This window comes from Camarhynchus parvulus, chromosome 4A (genome assembly GCF_901933205.1).
Source record: "Camarhynchus parvulus chromosome 4A, STF_HiC, whole genome shotgun sequence".
Classification (NCBI taxonomy): domain Eukaryota; kingdom Metazoa; phylum Chordata; class Aves; order Passeriformes; family Thraupidae; genus Camarhynchus; species Camarhynchus parvulus.
This window is the reverse complement of record NC_044600.1, coordinates 528,238-546,475: the sequence shown is the minus strand read 5'-3', so window position 1 is coordinate 546,475 and position 18,238 is coordinate 528,238. Positions and strand designations below refer to the sequence as shown.

Below are 18,238 nucleotides of genomic sequence, written 5' to 3'. Positions count from 1 at the left end.
GGAGGTGGGAATGTTTAAAGATACAGAGTCAGATTTGGAGTTTATGAGTTGGGAGCCAGATGAACAGCACAGAACATTCCACTGAGTACTGGAGCCTGTGATGGATGCAACTAAAAATGGGATTGTTGGACAACCCTTTCTCCCTGATCTCCTTTGGGATGTGCTTGTTCTGTGTGTGGAGAAAGGGCAGCTATTTCTGACCATCAACCACAGATGTTTTATGAGATCAAGATTTGTCCGACAGAATGGCCTGGCCTGTTTCCCTTAATATCAGTTTATAGCGAGGCCAGATTGGAAAGGGCAAATCTGTTTCTTAGAAAATTGGGACTTTCCAAAGTTTGGTCCTATTGAGATGTGGAACAATAATGCAAGACCACACAGTTCTTCAAGGGGATGAATCCTAAAACTGGTCACCTGGAGCCTGATGGTCTGAAGATGAGGATCAGGTGCTCAAAAGACTTTTTAAAAAGCTAGGAAATAGTGAAGAAAATTGATGCACCTGCTGATGATAGGACCACATTAATAAGTCACCCACCTTAAGTTTCTCTGCCTAGAATTATTGTATTTGCAGATTAGCAGAGACCCTGGAAGCCCTCAACCTAATCACCTGCATTTTCCCTTTCACTGCCTGTAGAGGTGCAAAAACACTATCGTGCTAAAAGAGACAGAAATTATCCAGGTTAGGAGCTCTATGGGTTTTGTAAACTTATTTTTTCTCTGGCTCAAGAAGAAGTACACATACAGTTATTGAGGAATTTCCTGATTTCCAATGAAAGCACAGTAGGAATAGCTGGAGAACAGGAGTGGTGATTTTGCAGAAACTCCACTGAGATTTTGGTGGTGCAGGTGTGTCATTGGAAAAAAATTATGGAATAGCCTCCTCTAGTGGCAAATGCTTTATTGAGATTTTTCTGAGTGCTTCAATCGTGGGAGTGTTTTAGCTAATGAGGAAAGTGGGCCAAAATAATGTCTGCCAAATAAGTGGTGATGGTTCTTTTGTCTGCTGGAGGTTTATGCTTCTACTTGTGGTGAACATCCTGAGCATCTCCCGGTAACAAACTCTGTCCTGTGTGCTCGGTGCCCCATGAGCAGCACGAGCCAGGGTGTGAGCACAGTGCTGGGTGGTGCATTCAGTGACCAGGATCAGGGCCTGATGGATGGTACTGGCACATAAAACCCATTTACTCTGCCATGATCTTCACTCCCACTTCTCCAGTAGTGCTACCTGCAGCATCTTGTCAGTGGAATGGAACTTAGGGACAAAAATACTCCATTTTGTGCTTACATGGAACTTCAGGGCATTAGCATCTGTGGCTGGTGATGAGAGTCTTGATAGTGGGGCAAGGATGAAATCCTTTTCATTTATACCCAACAAATAGAGTTCCAGTTCTGTGTAAAGTGTAGTGTTCGGTGTAAATGTGTCCAGTTCGGTGTAAATGTGGTCTGAATCCACTTGCAAAGTGTTTTGCTTTTACTGGAATGTATACAGAGAACTTGAGGCTGACTTTCCAAATAGTGCAGGGTCTTCTTCATCAAAACTTCAGGGAATTCTGCTCCTCCTTTTCTGTCCAGGGCTTAGATCACATTTTCAATAGTTTATTATCATGTGTTATCACAGGAAGATAAAGTAACAATGATTCACAGTGTTTTAAAATATCAGGAGAAATTAAGAATAAAATCTGAAGGATTAAACCCAACCCCAAATTTTTGTCAAATTAAATTACTTTCAACCCATTACTTTCCTTTGGTAAATAGAGAAATCATTATTTTATTGGAGCTAATTTATTTAATTATCATAACTGAAATGACTGAGGAGAACTGATGTGTGTATTGATTTTGGCAGAGGGCGCCTGCAGGCTGCTGGGAGCAGAGCAGTGTGTGCACATGGCTGGTGGTGACAGTGGCACCTGGCAGTGGGCACTGCCATCCCACAGCGTCCCTGCTCCTGGCAGCCCAGGGTCTCTGGGCTCTGCTCAGCTGGGAGTGGCACTGCCAGACCCTGGCCTGGGCTCTGCCCATCTCCTCCCTGACACCTGCCCAGTGCTCCCTTGCAGTTCTCTCGTTGGGGTTTTCAGTGGGGCTTTTCCAAAAGTGCTTCAGGGAGCTCAGTAAATGTGTGCCAGGGGAATGTAATGGGTTCTGTGTTCCCAATTCTCCCAATTCTCTTTTGGGTTAGGGTTTCACACTGAGGACATAGGAGTTACTTTTGGGTAGACCTGGTTTGGCAGCTTTGCTAAAATGCTCTGAACAGAATGTAAAATAAACATCCTGTTCCAAACAGAGTGCAATAGCTTCAGAAGCTGAGGCTTGGACCAATTCTGTCTTTCCTGCTTTATTTTTATGGCTTACCAGCAGGGCATTTCCAGCTACTTGCAGGCAGGTACCAAAGTGTCTCTTTTGCTTCTCTGTTTGGAATCCTGTGTGTGCCTGCAAGTCCTGATTTTGAATCTGAGCTTCTCTCGGGCTCAGGAGGTTTTCATAAATGTTATAAATTGCTGGGACCATTTCTGACATTTGGGAGTTTGCAGCTGTTTAGTTTCATAGTCTGAAATACAGAACTCAAAGTTTTCCCTGTGTGTAGAAGTGTTGGTTTAGCTGCAGAACGCTTTTCAAGCATGAGCTGCACAGGTGCTGGCAGCTGCAGTGCTGCTCCCTGCCTCCTGCAGCCTCTCCCGGTTGGAATATGCCATAAAGTGCTGCTCTCTGCCAGCTCGGGTTGTTCCACCAGGTGGCAGATGAGGCCAAGGAACAAAATTGCTGCACTGATTTCACTCAGCTTCCCTTTAGTAAGTAAAAACTGAAACATTCCCTGCATCAGAATGTTAAATCGTTTCACTCATTAATTAATGAGTTTCTTCCTGATTTTAGATTGCATGACAGGGTCAGAAAGAGAGGGGAAAATGTGTTTTCCCATACAAATATATGATATTTTCACTAATCTGAAACATGAAATTATAAAATTGGATCGAGTCACTTTTCTTTGGAGCTGGAATTCATATTTCTGAATAGCTTTATGAAAGTCTGATGGTGACTAACACAGACTGTGCAGGGCAGCAGGCTCCAGAGCTCTCTGCTCTCCCTGCTCCTTCTCCTGCAAGGAGGCAGCAGCCCTTTGAGCTCATTTCCCTGGCAGGTTCCTGTGGCAGCTGCAGTTCAGTGTTGCAGGGGCTGCTGAGGCAGCAGTGCTGGGCTGCTCAGCCTGAGTTTGCATTTGAGATCTTTTGGTCGCAGCAGCAGAAGTGGGGACTGAGCAATTGGCCTCTTCCTGCCGGACAAGCTCGTTGGGGATTTTGTTGTTTGATCCCAGGGAGTAAGGTCAAGCCTGATTGTTGGTTTTTTCTGGACAAGATGTATTCAAAAGCACAAAGCAGGATTCTGTGAAATAGGATTGTCTGTGCTAGCTTCTCTGGCAGTGCTTGGCCCTTATTTCAGCCTGCGTGATAATGCAAAATAATAATTGCATCATGGCTCAGATGCAAAAGAGACAGAGTTTCTGTCTTGTGGAGAGCACACACAGAGGGTGGAGCACTGTGCCAATGTGTGGCTGTGCTCTCTGGGAGGAGAGTGCTTGGTAATGTTCTGGCTGCACTGTTCCCAAAACAGCCAGCAAGGCAACGTGGGGGCATAAATCCCCCGGGATCTGCCAAATTACCTGTTCTGGCCCGTAATACTGTGCCAGATTGATCCAATTTTGGATCCATTTTTGCCTTAAAGGGACGCTTTTGGAGGGCTAATATGAGCTTTTCTCTTTAGATGGTTAGAAACATAAATGCCCTTTCCAAACCATCTTTTCCCCTCCCTCCATCTGCGTTGTTTTGGCTGGGGCTCCATCATGTGTAATGGTCACTTGGGAAGGCAAACACCACAGCTCCCAATGTCCAGCCCTTCCTCCTTCTTCCCCCAGCTTTTCCCAGTGCCCACGAGGCTGTGTGGGCTGGAGCATCCCCCGGGTCTCTGTCCAGCTGTGCTGGCTGTGTCCCCTCCCTGGGCAGCACTAAAGGCCTTGGCTCTGGGTGAGCACTGCCCAGGGACAGCAAAACCACCCCTGAGTTACCAACACTGCCAGCACAAACCCCAGCACAGCCCTGGAGCAGCCAGCGTGGGCAGAAATGCCTTCAGCCCAGGCAGAGCCAGCACAGCTCATCCTCAGCAGCTTTGGTACCCTGACAGGCTCTGGGGCAGCTTTTATATCCTGACAGGCTCTGGGGCAGCTTTTATAGGACAGCTTTTGTACCCTGACAGTCCCTGGGGGCAGTTCATAGTTAACAGCAGCTTGATTTTTATTGATACATTGGAGAAGAATAAAAATGGCTGGTTTTATTGCAAACTCCGCCTGTAGTCCTTTTACTTCACTGCAAAGTGGTTATTTTAGGTGACTCCCCCAGGCAGCTGATGGTGCAGCAGAGCTGGGCTGAAGGCAGGGTCTCAGGGGAGCCGAGTTCTTCATGCCAGGGGGCTCTAGCCTGGGCTGAGGAACACAATGGACATAAAGGGACCAGAACAAACCAGAGATCAGACAGGAGCTGCATTTTCCTCTCATTCATTAAAACCAAACCAAGTCAGTATGCTGTAACTAGATGGTGATAAGGATTAGCTGAACCAGCTTGTGTTTTCAATATACAACTCCAATAATACTGTAAAACCTTAAGAATGATTCTGAACTGCTTAAACCATTTTTGAGGTAGGCTGAAGAGTACCGAATGACATTTTAATAAGATCCATGTCAGTTTTAGGGAGTTATCACCACAAGGTAATGTAGGCTTTGGGAATCTCCTGTTGCCAGTAGAAGAAGTACATTTATGCAGGATTAACCTTGTTTGTAATTGCCTGGCAGTAAGCAAAGCCACTCTGGGCTTTTGACTGCCTGTCAGTAGTTGACACGGCTTTTTTGACAGAAAGCCTATTGACTCAAGGTCAGTCCTGGCATCAATAGAACTCGGCAGGCCATTAGGAATGGACTTGTCTGTGTTCTTCCATGTGGCTTTTTTACTCCTTTGGTGAAAACAGTGCCATTTCCAAGTGGAGAGGTCTCCAAATCAACTTCATTTTCCTTGCCTCAATGCAGTTTTCCTTGTGAGGTACTGTTCATTTCTGGCAACAGTAATTAAGGATGTTTTTAATTGTACAGTGTAGTTGGATATCAGGGTTATTCACAGCTTGATTATGAGCAATCGTGGCATAAGAAATAGGGAATATTCTAAAATTGTGCAGTTCACAGTGTGATATGTTTCTGCATACTTCATGTTGTGAATTCCAAATATACAAGCAGTTGTGTGTGTTAGTAAACACTAAAATATTGGTTTTGGAAAATTGTTTATTAGTAGTAAATTGGTGAGCTTCCCCTTTCAGGCCTAGATCAGCACAGCCTCAGTGCTGCCATGTTAAGATGCTTGGGAGGCTTTGGCTGCCAGATCTCATTTTGGTACCCAAGCCCAGCATCTGGAAGGGGTCTGAGCCACAGCCAATCCCCCACAGTGCCAGTGGCAGTGCCAGTGGCAGTGAGGAGGAGTTCAGGAGCTGCTGCTCCTCAGGGGCAGCTGGGTGCTGTGCCCTGGCACACAGGAGGGTGAGTGCAGGCTGTGGGTGAGCAAAGTGGGCAGCAACAGCCACGCTCAGGCTGGCCTGGAAACCTGACCCTGGGGAACTCAGGGCCTTTGCAAACAGCTCCTCTCTACTGCTTGCAATTTTATGGCTTCACAATGAACTAATCACGCTTGGAGACATTTGACTTAAAAATCGGACTCTGCTTCTAAAGTGCCTAAATCTCATTATTGACATAATGTGTGAGCATGGCCTTAACTTACTGTACTGAGGAAAATGGGTTAACCAGGGGCTCAGTCCAGTTCAGCAGGAGAAAATTTAAATCCAGCCCTTGATTAACACAACTGAAGTGTAACTGTAGCCATGTTTTGGAGCACACTGTTTGCAGTATTGTACATCTTTAAAAACAAATCTCAGTGTTTTCCTCACTTGTCAAAATTGCATTGGGAGTTGCAGGTTTGGTTGGTCCCAAGTAGCATATCTGCAATATTTTTCACTATATCCAAATACCAAATGATGAACTCTCCTGAAAGGCAGTGACAAAGCGTAACAATTTCAAAAGGGAATTATTTCAGAATTGTTAGCAAATTTAATTCTTGCAAGTGTTTTTATGCTTGTAACATGTGTGGTACAGTAATTCAGCTTATTTAAAGTAGAAAGAAATGGTGCATATTCAACCTCGTGAATGTTGTTGTGCTATTCCTGTTGCAAATTGCCTTACAGAAAGGGCATCAAATAAACCAAGCACCAGGCTCCTGTGGCTGGCATGGTGCACTGCAGGATCCAGTTACAGCCTCTCTTTGTAATTCTAGGAGGCAGAAAACAAAATCTGACACTGAAAAATAATAAGTTTAAGTAAATCATGTAGGAGAAACGTACATCTATGTCCAAGAAGTGGTGAGATGTTGCCAGAACAATGCAGCTACATTATGAATCTTTAATGATTCTGAAAGTCATAATGGTCTGTCACTAATGCCCATTAATGATCTCTCTATACCACGAGTATGGGCTTGATGTTTCTGGCCAATGCCTTAGAGAATACTTTAAATGTGCCTTAAACTTTCTCTGATCTACTCCCCGTGTGTCTGCTCCAAATGTAGACTGCAATTGCCTGGGCAGGAGCAGCTGTAAGGCAGCATGGCTTTGGGGATAAGAAAGTCTTATTCAGGTAAGATGTATTTAAGCAATGTTTTTTTACAGGAAAAAATGAGAAGGTATTTCTTGGCAACTAATCCTCTGTAGAGGTTATAAACCATATAAAGAAATCAGAGGTTAATATTTCTTTAATACTAAGAATGTGGTTGTTCTTAGACTTCATGAGTTTTCTTTGGTAACTAAAAAAATGTCATTTAGGAAGGAAAAGGCAGGTGTTACTGTTCATTCCTACTGGCTGGGACTGTAAATAGACTGAATATGCTGCTGAGCTGGCAAATTTGTCCTGATTAAATATATGTTTCACATGTCAAACAGGTTGATTTTAAATATCTGTGCCACGTATTTAGTTAATTTTGTACCCAAGCTTTTGTCAGGTATAAGAATTGCTTTAGAGAAAAAACAAATCATTCCATTTCTTTTCTAATTGCCTTTCATCAGAGTACTGTGCTTAACCTTAACTGAAGGCAATCTTATCATGTTGTTAATAACGTAAAAATATTTTCAATACAAAACCTTCTTAATTTCTCTATTCTTTTGTCCATGCTTTAGCTGAAGGCTTATGATGGTGTAATTTAGTTTTCTTCAATAATGAAAAAGTGTGTTCTCTGCATGGGGTATGTGAAATGATCAGATTACGCTAAGAACCAACGCCCTGTGGCTAGAAGGGAAGAGCAAATGAAGGGGCTTTTGGAAAATACCCCAATATCAAACAATAATCTGATCAGCAGCGTGTACAGAGCATTCAGCATTAACTGTGAGCCTTAGATACTAGCTGGGCTGTGTGTCATTCTGTATTAGAAATAACACACTAATCATCAACTTCTATGAATTGTGTGTGGCATCCATTTTTCCTTTTCCCTTTAAGATTAATATAGCAAATCTGAGTGTAGTAAAGGGTGCAGTGCCAAGTGTGCACTCTGTGTTGGTTTTGGCATGTAGCAGGTATGATCATATGGATATTCATTTAATTAACTGCTGATGCCTTTCTGTGCTGCAGCAGCAGGAAGGGCTGTGGCTGGGGCGCTCAGGATGGAGGGGGTCTGCAGCAGTCAGGAGCCTTTGCTGTGGGTCAGGTTTTGGGCTGTCTGTTGTATGGCCCCAGTTTGCAGCTGGCACGGACCATGCTGTGGAGACGTGTCACCGTGCTGTGGGGATATGTCCGTGGTGTAGGGATCTGTCACTGTGGTGTGGGGACGTGTCACCGTGGTGTGCAGTTGTGACCGTGGTGTGGGGACGTGTCCATGGTGTGGGGATTGTCACTGTGCTGTGGGGATGTGTCACCGTGGTGTGCAGTTGTGACCGTGCTGTGGGGATGTGTCCATGGTGTGGGGATCTGTCACTGTGCTGTGGGGACGTGTCCATGGTGTGGGGATTGTCACTGTGCTGTGGGGATGTGTCACCGTGGTGTGCAGTTGTGACCATGGTGTGGGGATCTGTTACTGTGCTCTGGGGACATGTCCATGGTGTGCGGATGTGTGACCATAGTGTGGGGACCTGACTGTGGTGTGGGGACGTGACCATGGTGTGGGGATGTGCCCATAGTGTGGGGCTGTGTGACCATGCTGTGGGGACAGGACCGTGGTGTGGAGGGCCAGGTCTTGTGCCTGAGCTGGGAGCTGCTCGGGGCTGCAGCGGGTGGGATGAGAGATCCGGGGTGGGAGATCCGGGGTCCGGGATGAGGGATGCGGGATAGGAGATCCAGGATCCGGCATGATGGGGGATCCGGGATGAGGGATGTGGGATAGAGGATGAGGGATAAGGGGTGCGGGATGGGGGATCCGGGATGAGGAATGAGGGGTGCGGGATGGGGGATCCGGGATGAGGGCTGCGGGCTGGGCACGGAGCGGCCGCCGCGGCCGGGCAGCACCACGGACAGCGCCAGGTTGCGGCCCGCGGAGCTGTTCCAGGAGCGCTCTGGGCGCGGCCCTGTGCCTCTGCCCCGTGCCTCTGCCCCGTGCCTCTGCCCCGTGCCGCTGCCCTGTGCCGGTGCCCTGTGCCGGTGCCCTGTGCCTCTGCCCCGTGCCGCTGCCCTGTGCCGCTGCCCTGTGCCTCTGCCCTGTGCCTCTGCCCCGTGCCGCTGCCCTGTGCCGGTGCCCTGTGCCTCTGCCTGCCCTGTGCCGCTGCCCTGTGCCGCTGCCCTGTGCCGGTGCCTGCCCTGTGCCGGTGCCCTGTGCCTCTGCCCCGTGCCGCTGCCCTGTGCCTCTGCCCCGTGCTGCTGCCTGCCCTGTGCCGCTGCCCTGTGCCGCTGCCCTGTGCCGGTGCCCTGTGCCTCTGCCTGCCCTGTGCCGCTGCCCTGTGCCGCTGCCCTGTGCCGGTGCCCTGTGCCTCTGCCCTGTGCCTCTGCCCCGTGCCTCTGCCCTGTGCCGCTGCCCTGTGCCGGTGCCTGCCCTGTGCCGGTGCCCCGTGCCTCTGCCCCGTGCCTCTGCCCCGTGCCTCTGCCCCGTGCCGGTGCCTCTGCCCTGTGCCGCCCTGTGCCGCGCCCTGTGCCGCTGCCCTGTGCCGGTGCCTGCCTGCCCTGTGCCGCTGCCCTGTGCCGGTGCCTGCCCTGTGCCGGTGCCCTGTGCCTCTGCCCTGTGCCGGTGCCCTGTGCCGGTGCCCTGTGCCTCTGCCCCGTGCCTCTGCCCTGTGCCGCTGCCCTGTGCCGGTGCCCTGTGCCGGTGCCCTGTGCCTCTGCCCCGTGCCTCTGCCCTGTGCCTCTGCCCTGTGCCGCTGCCCTGTGCCGCTGCCCTGTGCCTCTGCCCCGTGCCTCTGCCCTGTGCCGCTGCCCTGTGCCGCTGCCCTGTGCCGGTGCCTGCCCTGTGCCGCTGCCCTGTGCCGCTGCCCTGTGCCTCTGCCCCGGGCCTCTGCCCTGTGCCGCTGCCCTGTGCCGCGGCCCTGTGCCGCTGCCCTGTGCCGGTCTGCCCTGTGCCGCTGCCCTGTGCCGCTGCCCTGTGCCGCTGCCCTGTGCCGCGGCCCTGTGCCGGTGCCCTGGGATGCCCGGGGTCCCCTCGCCCGCTCCTCCCGGGCCCGCAGCTGCAGAGGGCGAGGCCCGGCTCCGGGCCCCCATCCAGAGCTGCCCGGGCTCCCCCGGCCCTGCCGAGCTCGCTGAGCTCCCAGCCAGGGGTTTGCTGCGCTCGCCCAGCAGCACCGACTGACCCCGGAGTGACGGAGAGGAGGGAGCCTTGCCGGGCACTTACCCGGGCTGACTGCAGGTGTCCCTCTTGGTTCTCATTTTCGTCATTTCATTCGTTTCCAGTACTTTCAGTTCTGGAAATCTGTTCCATTTGTTTGGTTTGTAGCTGTTTACAAATTCATGTTTTACTGCATACTTCCTGTACAGGAAACTCTATATTTTGCTGAAAGCTTCCTGAAAAGACTGTACATCTGAAATTTTTAAGTAGGCTTAAATTTATGGCAGTAAAGGTTTAAAAATATAGTCACTGAGTAAGATGTTTCATATCTTGCAGAATTGGGGAAAAATAATAAAGGACTGAGGGAGGTGAAAGTTTCTCCCATCATTGACAGCTCCCCTTTGATTCCCTAGTGTTTGTGCATTTCAGCCTTTTTGTAACATTTTGGGTTTGCTCATATTTGTGAATCAGGAAGAAGAAAGGCAGAAAAATGTCTGTATTTGTGTCTGTATGAATATATGCCCAGAGAACTTCTTGCAATCCAGCAGGCTTACTTCTGTGCTTGACAGTCTAAGTCTGCTCCTTGTCCCTTCCCAGTAAAAGTTCCCAAGCCTTGGAATGTTGTAGATAAAGCTAAACTAAGCTTATTTGTTTGTAAACAAGATTCAGTTGACCTCAGCTGAAGGGTAAGGACATGGAGATACTGGTGGGGTTTGTGACTACTTCTCATTGGAAGCATGTTGTAGTTTTTAGTGAAACAAGGAAAGAAGATGTGGTGGGAAGAGGTGGAAAAGGAGAGTGATAAACAAGGGGCTGGGGGCTGAAGGGAGAGGACAGAAATCCTGGATTTACCATCACCTGTGTAACAGTGTGTCTGTCTGCTGTGAATTCAGCTCAGCCCCTTTGAGCTGTATGACTGGGTGTTGCAAAGGCCATGCATATGGACTGGGAATCGGATTAAAATCGTGGTATTATCTTCGTGTCTACTTGTGCAGCTTAGTCTGCTCCTTTTGTGGTGGGTTTGGGTAGAAATGTGCCATGGGTGGGACACTTACCCAGTCTGTACAAGCAAATGTGGCCCTGCTGGAGCTCAGCTGGACCGAAGCAAGGAATAACAGTGCTGAGCTCGGCCAGCTTCCTGTCTCTTTCTCTGATTTCTGAGCAATGTTTCTCTGCATAGCAACAGAACGTTTTTGAGCTTTCTGATGAGGTCTGAGTCCCCAGAAATGTTCCCAGCCTCTAATGCGAATATTGGGAGCAGCAGCAGATGTTCTGCCATTAGCTTCCTTCTCTGAATTGACTTCTCTGAATTTCTTTTAATTTGCTTCTGTGAAATTTGCATACACATTTTTTCTAGTCTCCAGACCTATTTAAATCCCACAGAGCAGATGCTGGCTTGTGGTTCATGTTCCTGTTTGCTGGCCAGTATTTTTCATGGTATTGCTTGTGAAAACAGTGCATCTCCCCTATGACAATGAATTCTCTTCTGTTTACTCATGATGCACTGTACTTTTCAATTCAAAATCTCAGTGGGATTTCTAGATGTCACCTTTGTTCTGCTCTCGCCAGCAGCAGCTCCTGTCATGAGGCTGATTTCTGCAGGGCCAGTTGGGTGTGGGAAGTGTGACTGAGCCTGGGCTGGATTTTTGTTCCCATGTGAGACAGCATTGCCAGAAGCAAGAGCCTGAGCTGCGCTGACCTTCATTAAGGGTTCACTTAATTTTGGTGGTGGTGAATATTACTTATCATAACAATGCATGAGGTACAGTCTGAATCACTGTGCAACAAGTTCAGTAAAGCAGAGGTAATGTTTTCCTTCATAAAGCTGGGAAAACAGTGGTGTTCTTTGTAGAGAATGAATTGCCATCTGGAGTTGCCTTTCTCTCTACTTTCTTGAGTATTCAGCCCAGATACCTGGTCAGATGAGCTTAGATAAATCTCCTTTTTCCATCACTTAAGTCAGATGTGTCTTGTTACACCTCTGTTCATACCGTGATTATTACTTGGTGAACAGAGACCCAAAGGAAGCTCGGGCTCATGGCTCTTTTCCTGATCCTCAAGGACAGACCTTCCTTCTGCTTACAGAGACTGAGACCAGCATTCTGTTTGGGTAAACTGGTTCCAGTTCCATGCCAGTGAGTGAGCCAGGCTCCACTTCCACATTTCCAGAAGCATCATCGACTGGTGCAGGGTCTAAGTCCAGTTCCTGGAGAGCTCTGCTTCCATCCAAGACACAACACTTCTTCCTCAAAGTCCCTTTCATTTGTGACCAGCTCTGCTCACCTTCTCATTTGTCTGTGTGAATGTGGTGCCATGATCTTGGCATTTGGGTAAAAGTCACAGAAAACCAGTGCCAAGCGCTTCTGACCCCAGTGTGGGTAATTTGTTTGCATTGTTAGGAAGCAGCTGAGCCTTGCATCGTTAACACAGCAGTGGGAGTTGCCAAGTGTCGCATCCATCACAGGATCACAGTGGGCTGGGCTCTGGGGTTGAGGGGAGCCAAGCAGTGGGGCAGAAGCTTGTTCTGAGCAAAGCAGGGAGCATGACTGTGAGGAGCTGGTGAAATGTTTGCATGCAGGGGGAAGGAAGAGAAATCTCAGAGGCTTCAACTCACCAGGGGCCCACTGAGTCTGTTTTTGTCAAGCTGTTGACAAAGGATGAACCATCAGATCTGTGAAAAGGTGGGAAAAGATCTTATTTGAGTAATGTGGCAATTTCCAGGCAACTTGCCTTGGCTCTGTGAAGGACTATTGGCAGTGTTTTGTCATGTGTAAAGTGGCCTTATGTTAAGTTGGACAGTGGCACACAGCCCACACTTCTGGTGTGTCCCATGCTGAGATGTAAATGATTCAGGGACGATAAGCTGTCATTTACACTGATGTTTCCAAGAGCCACCGTGCTGGGAGGTGAGTGAGCAGATCCCTCTGTGCATACTGATGTGGGAGTGTTGCTGGGCTGTGTGGTGGGCAGAGAAGTCACTTGGGCACTGCTCGGGTTCCTGGCTCAGCTCAGCCCCCCCGGGCACTGGAATAACATGTTCCCATTTCAGCAGCCTGCAGGGCTGGGGGAGTTGACCCCCTGTGTTTGTTCTGTGACCTTTCCCAGCTGATTGGCACTGATCTTTTATGCCCTGCATAGATGAGCTTTTGTGGTTGACATTTTGGGATGACTGAATATGAATTAGCCTAGGTAAAAATATTTCTATTTTTCTATCTTCAAACAATGCCCTCCTTTTCCAAAAATGGCTGCACTACCAGGTCAGATCAAATCCAGTTTCTACTGCTACTGTATAAAGAAACTGGAATTCACAGCTGGGAAAAGGCAGAACTGGGTTTTCTCTTGTTAGTATTTCCTGTAAGAATCTGAGAGGAAACTGGTGTTCTTTCTGTGAGGTGTCGTGGCCATCCTGAGCATTTAGCAGGTCATGTAAGTCATGAAGAAGAGACCCAAATTCTTGTCAGTCACAAGACCTTGCCCTGGCAAACTTGTGTAGATATGAGAAGAGAATGGGCTTAGACTGTGAGAACCTTTTGTGATGCATTAGCTACACAATTGCTGTTTCAATATCTCTGTAGTCCTAGTGAGATGTCTCACGTGTTGAAGTCGGGTGTGTTTCTGTGCTTTGCTGGATGGGTGCCAGTTTTGGCACATCCAGTCCTGTGCACCAGTTGTGCTGGGGTCTCTTCTGGTGTTGAGATTCATGATTCTGTACCCTGAGAAGATAAAAACGAACCAATCACCTCATCCTTTGAGGAAGAAGTGAGCTTTTAGATAAAGTGGGTCTAGGTGCCATGTCTACAATGGTGTCACAGGAATCTATTTTGATTTTTTTCCTGTTTCTGAATCAGGGCAAGGCTGCCCAGTGCACTTCTGCAAAAAACCATGGCACAGACACAGAGTCAGGAACATCCACGTCACTATTTACAAGTCCCTTATGCTCTCAACATAAAAATACTTGTGTTTGCAGCTGCCTATTGTAGCCATTCTTTACTGTTAATTTTCTCGTTGGTCTGTTACTAAAATGCCCTCAAGTTTGAGCTCTTGGGCTGGAGCTGCTTGGAAGCTCAGCTTTCACTACCACCTTTTTTCCTCTTGCCCTCGGCAATAAAGCCCAGGCTGCTGTTCTTGGAGCCCTGTCTGGTACAGCCCAAGCTCTGGGGTGCCAAGGGGCCGGCACAGCGCGCTCAGCCCTGCTGTGCTGCAGCCTGTGTCCAGCCTGGGGCTGGCTGCCGAGCAGAGGCTGAGTCATGTCCATGGGATATTTCACACAGGAGTTCAGTGATGCAGGACTGGGCTCTGAGCAGCTCTGCTGCCTGGTGAATAGTAATTCTGTTTACTTAGGAGAGCAAAAACCACTGGGGCCTCAGTGCTGCTGTGTCATCCCTGACTGAAGAAAGTCTTGTTTATCTCATGCTGAAAAGAGAGAGGCGAGATTCTGGTGGTGCTTTTCAGAAAATAATGCTCTACTTTTGGAGAGTGGAAATAGTCCATAGGTTTGATGTTTGAAGCTTTTTTTTTTTCCTACTTTTTCTGTGACAGCAAGAACAAAAGAGCCTCAGGAGGGACTCCTGACACCCAATGGCAGGCTGATTTTTTTTATTTTGTCACACCAAAGCAGCTTCAAGCTTGTAACTGTAGAGGAGTGGTTTGGGGTTTAAGATGGACTGAGTGAGGCTTGGAGCTGGCTTGGGATATTTTTCTTCTGGTCTGATTTTGATGCAGCATTTGTTCTGCCTAAACACTGTTAGTTTATATAGGGCCTACTATAAGTCTTTTACTACTTTCTATATAGGGGAACAGGAAATAACTGAGAATGCAGTTTAGTCTAAGGATGGGATATTTTGACCCAAAGTGCTGGAAATCAGTTCCTATTTTATGGCAGTGTGCCATGAGGATTGCTGATGCTTCACAGGGTACAGAGGAGTGTGGGTCCCCTGCAGGGTCACACATTGGGCTTGTGGGCAGTGAGGAGCTCTGGAGGAAGGAATTCTCTGCTCAGGGCTGCCCTGGACCATGGACATACTGCACGATGGGCTCTGGCTGTCCTTGCAGCTGCTTCCATGGCAGTCAGCTCTGCAGCTGGGTTGGTATTTTTCACCTGGTCTCAGTTTTTGTTCTGCTCAGCATGAGACAGGACCGACTGTAAATCTTTTGTGCTCGGGATAGATTCAAACTCAGAGCAAACAGTAGTGGTCTGGGACCTGCCACAGCACAGATGATTCAGGGAGGAGGAAGGGAAAAACAGAACTTTGGCACTTTCCTCTAACTGGGTGAAAGAGCCAGCACTGCTTGCACTTTGGGCCAGTGATGGGGATTTGATGCCTTTCTGTGCAGGAGCCAGACAGCAAGGGCTGCCTGAAACCATGCCCTGCCTCAGTCCAAGAGCCACTCCTGGCCTGGGTGCCAAATTGCAGGCTTTGCTTCTGCCCAATCCAGGCAGCTTTGGAAGGTTCAGGCATACTTTAGTGATCAGAATCATGGAAATAATCATCAGCAAACGCTCAACAGATGACTGGGAGGAAAAATTATGAATCAAAAGTGGGTGAGATCTTGGTCTATTTCAAAACAGTGGAATTGCTTCTGGTCAGATGGCAGCTCCAGGGAGACAATAGCACTGTCTCTGACAGCAACTGGACAGGTCTGTCCTGTGCTGATTTCTCTTTGATTGAAATGACACTGGCAATTAACCCCTTAGCTTTAAATGTGCCCCACTGCAATAATCATAAAGAGAGAGAATGTGCTCAAGGAATGTCTGGTTGTCTTCTACATTCAAAAAGTCACTTGGAATGTAATTTTATTTTATTTTAGTGTGGTGGGGAGTGAGCAGCTCTTGCTTTTCAAAGAAAATAAAGCTGTTCCTTGAGATTTTTATATCTGGAACACTGAAGTGGTCCAAAGGCTGGTCCTGTACCAAAGACGTTTTCCCAACAAGATCTTCATTTTTGTGTGCCATTTATAGTAAATGAAGACATGTTTGTAGGAGTACCGATAGATGAAGAGGTTGCTCATGCAAAAAAACTGGAGGACTGTTTTTTGAAACTTAAATCTGATTATGCATATATACTATTTTTGTTCCTCTCTTTAGTTATCTGTCAAGGAACATTTGTGCAAATGAATTTTCATTATGGATTTTAAGCATGCAGGGCTGGAATGCTGGCAGAAAGATATCCCAAATACGGCTTTTATATACTGCTTTTCCCCGGGATTTTCAAGGTTAGCTGAATTCTGAGTTCTGGTTAGTCTCTGTGAAAACGCAATGTCTTGTGACCTTGTAGGACAGATCACAATGAGGCAGCTTCACTTTGATCTGAAGATCAAACACTGCTTCCAAATTGGGAATATTTATAAAGTAATGGGTGAGTCTCAGGAAAGAAAACAAGCCTCACTCATGACTGTATTGGAAATGGAAAGATGGCAAAATCCATAGTATGTTACCGGTGAGTTGAGTAGGATGAGTTATTGCTAATAATATCCAACTGTCTGTCTCCTGTGTTGGATTTCACGTCTTATGTGGACTGGCAGATGAGGGTAGTGGTGGAACTTGTGAATTACAGCTATTTTTACCCCACCGTTAAACTTAAATAAGAAATTAGGAGTGTTTGTTTAATATGCCTGTGTGCATGGGCTGCCTCATAAACAAACATGTGTGTGTAGGTGTGTGTGTACACAGGCAGCTCCTGCAGCCAGGGGACAGCGGGTGGGACTGGGGCGCCAGGCTCAGCACAGCGGGCTGTGAGGGACACGTGTCCCTCAGGGTGACACCGATGGCCTGCCAGGGTGGCCATGCACTGTCACAGGGCCTGGCACAGCCGGCTGTGAGAGACCTGTGTCCCTCAGGGTGACACTGACAGCCTGCCAGGGTGGGCATGTACTGGCACAGGGCCTGGCCCTGCACAGCAGTCAGTGGGTTCCCGGCTGGAGGAGAGTGAGGAGCTGCTGTGGCCGTTCCTAGCCGAGGGAAGGGCTGTGCAGCAATCCTGTGGAGCTGAGCTGTGGGGAGGTGGTGGGCAGCACGGCCTCTACTGCTCGTGCCAGGCCTTGTCCCAGGTGTGACCCCGGACAGGGACGGGAGCACCTGCTTCTGCTGAGGGCACGTGGAGGACAGGAGGAAGGGCAAATCCCCTCAGCAGCTGGCTGAGTCTGGGAGCACACTGGGGAGCCTGGTGCTGTCACAGCAGCCCAGCTATCCCTGGGGTCTCTGCAGCCCCTGGCCTGGGGCACAAGGGACACGGCTGCCAGCCGTGGGTGACAGCAGCCTGCTGCCATCGCAGTCCCCACAGGGCTCGCTCCTGCCTGAACCAGCTCTCAGGGACATCCCACCCTGCCTGTGAATCTCTCTGCCTCGGGACAAATTCTCTCAATAGTTGTTTGCCTCCGGGGCTGCAGATCTCTGCTTTATTTCCAGCCTGAACTGGCTTTGATTTAGGCTCCAGCTGCTGAAAGCATGCTGAAGAGCAGGGAGCGGGCTGCGGGGGCATCTCCAGGTCCTCCCGGTGTCCTGGGCAGGGGGCTGCGGGCTCGGTGCCCACGGCAGGGCAGTGACCCCAGGGGGGGCACGCTGTGCCCGGCCTCACGGCACGGCCCGGCCCGGCCCGGCCTGCCGCCACCGCAGCTCGGCGTCAATAAACCGGGCTGCGGGAGAGCCCGGCCGCGGGGCTCCGTGCAGGGACAAACGGGAGAACATGGCAACGGCAAGGAAATTGCTCTCTCTGAGGATTTCCTCGCCCGCTACGAAACTGCCGCTGAAGCAGGCGGTGGAAAGGAACGGCGAGAGACGCAAAAAGCCTCCAATAAATCCGTGATGCAGACAGGAGACCCCCTGTAAGGATGAGGGAGAGGCAGGGGACAGCTGTGGCTGGAGCTGCGCCCTGCCCCGAGCCCGGCGCTGCTGCCAGCCAGGTGTGCTCGCTCCGGGCCGGCAGGGCTGTTTGCTCACCGCAGTCACGTCTGTTTGGGTGTCTGCGCCTGCCGGGAGGCGGCTCCGAGCGGCGCAGGCACCCCCTCCCGTGGCATCCCTTCCCCTGGCACCCCCTCCCGTGGCATCCCTTCCCCGGTACCCCCCCAGACTCCTCCCGTAGCATCCCTTCCCCCGGTACCCCCTCCCCTAGAACTCCTCCCGTGGCATCCCTTCCCTGGCCCGGCCCCCTCCCGTAGCATCCCTTCCCCCGGTACCCCCTCTCCTAGTACCCCCTCCCGTGGCACCCCCCCCCCCGGTACCCCCTCCCGTGGCATCCCTTCCCCTGGCACCCCCTCCCGTAGCATCCCTTCCCCCGGTACCCCCTCCCTAGTACCCCCTCCCGTGGTACCCCGTCCCCCGGTACCCCCTCCCGTGGCACCCCCTCCCCCGGTACCCCCTCCCCTGCCCGCCCCAGCCCCCTCCCCGCCGCGGCCCCGCGGCCGCCCCGCAGCGCCGGGCAGGGCTCTCCGCTCTC

General features: G+C 49.8%; 1 protein-coding gene across 3 annotated transcripts in view; it reads left to right on the top strand.

Annotated features, from left to right (window-relative positions):
• Positions 1-18,238, top strand: part of FGF13 (fibroblast growth factor 13) — a 190,093-nt gene that overhangs the window by 127,668 nt on the left and 44,187 nt on the right. Inside the window, exon 1 of one of the 3 annotated variants that reach the window (XM_030967390.1) lies at positions 5,929-6,709. The exons of the other annotated variants lie outside the window; for them this stretch is intronic. Coding sequence (XP_030823250.1) covers positions 6,679-6,709 — 31 coding nt within the window. The 5' untranslated portion in view covers positions 5,929-6,678. Of the gene's footprint in view, positions 1-5,928; positions 6,710-18,238 lie in introns of those variants that run through there. 3 annotated transcript variants of the gene reach the window in all.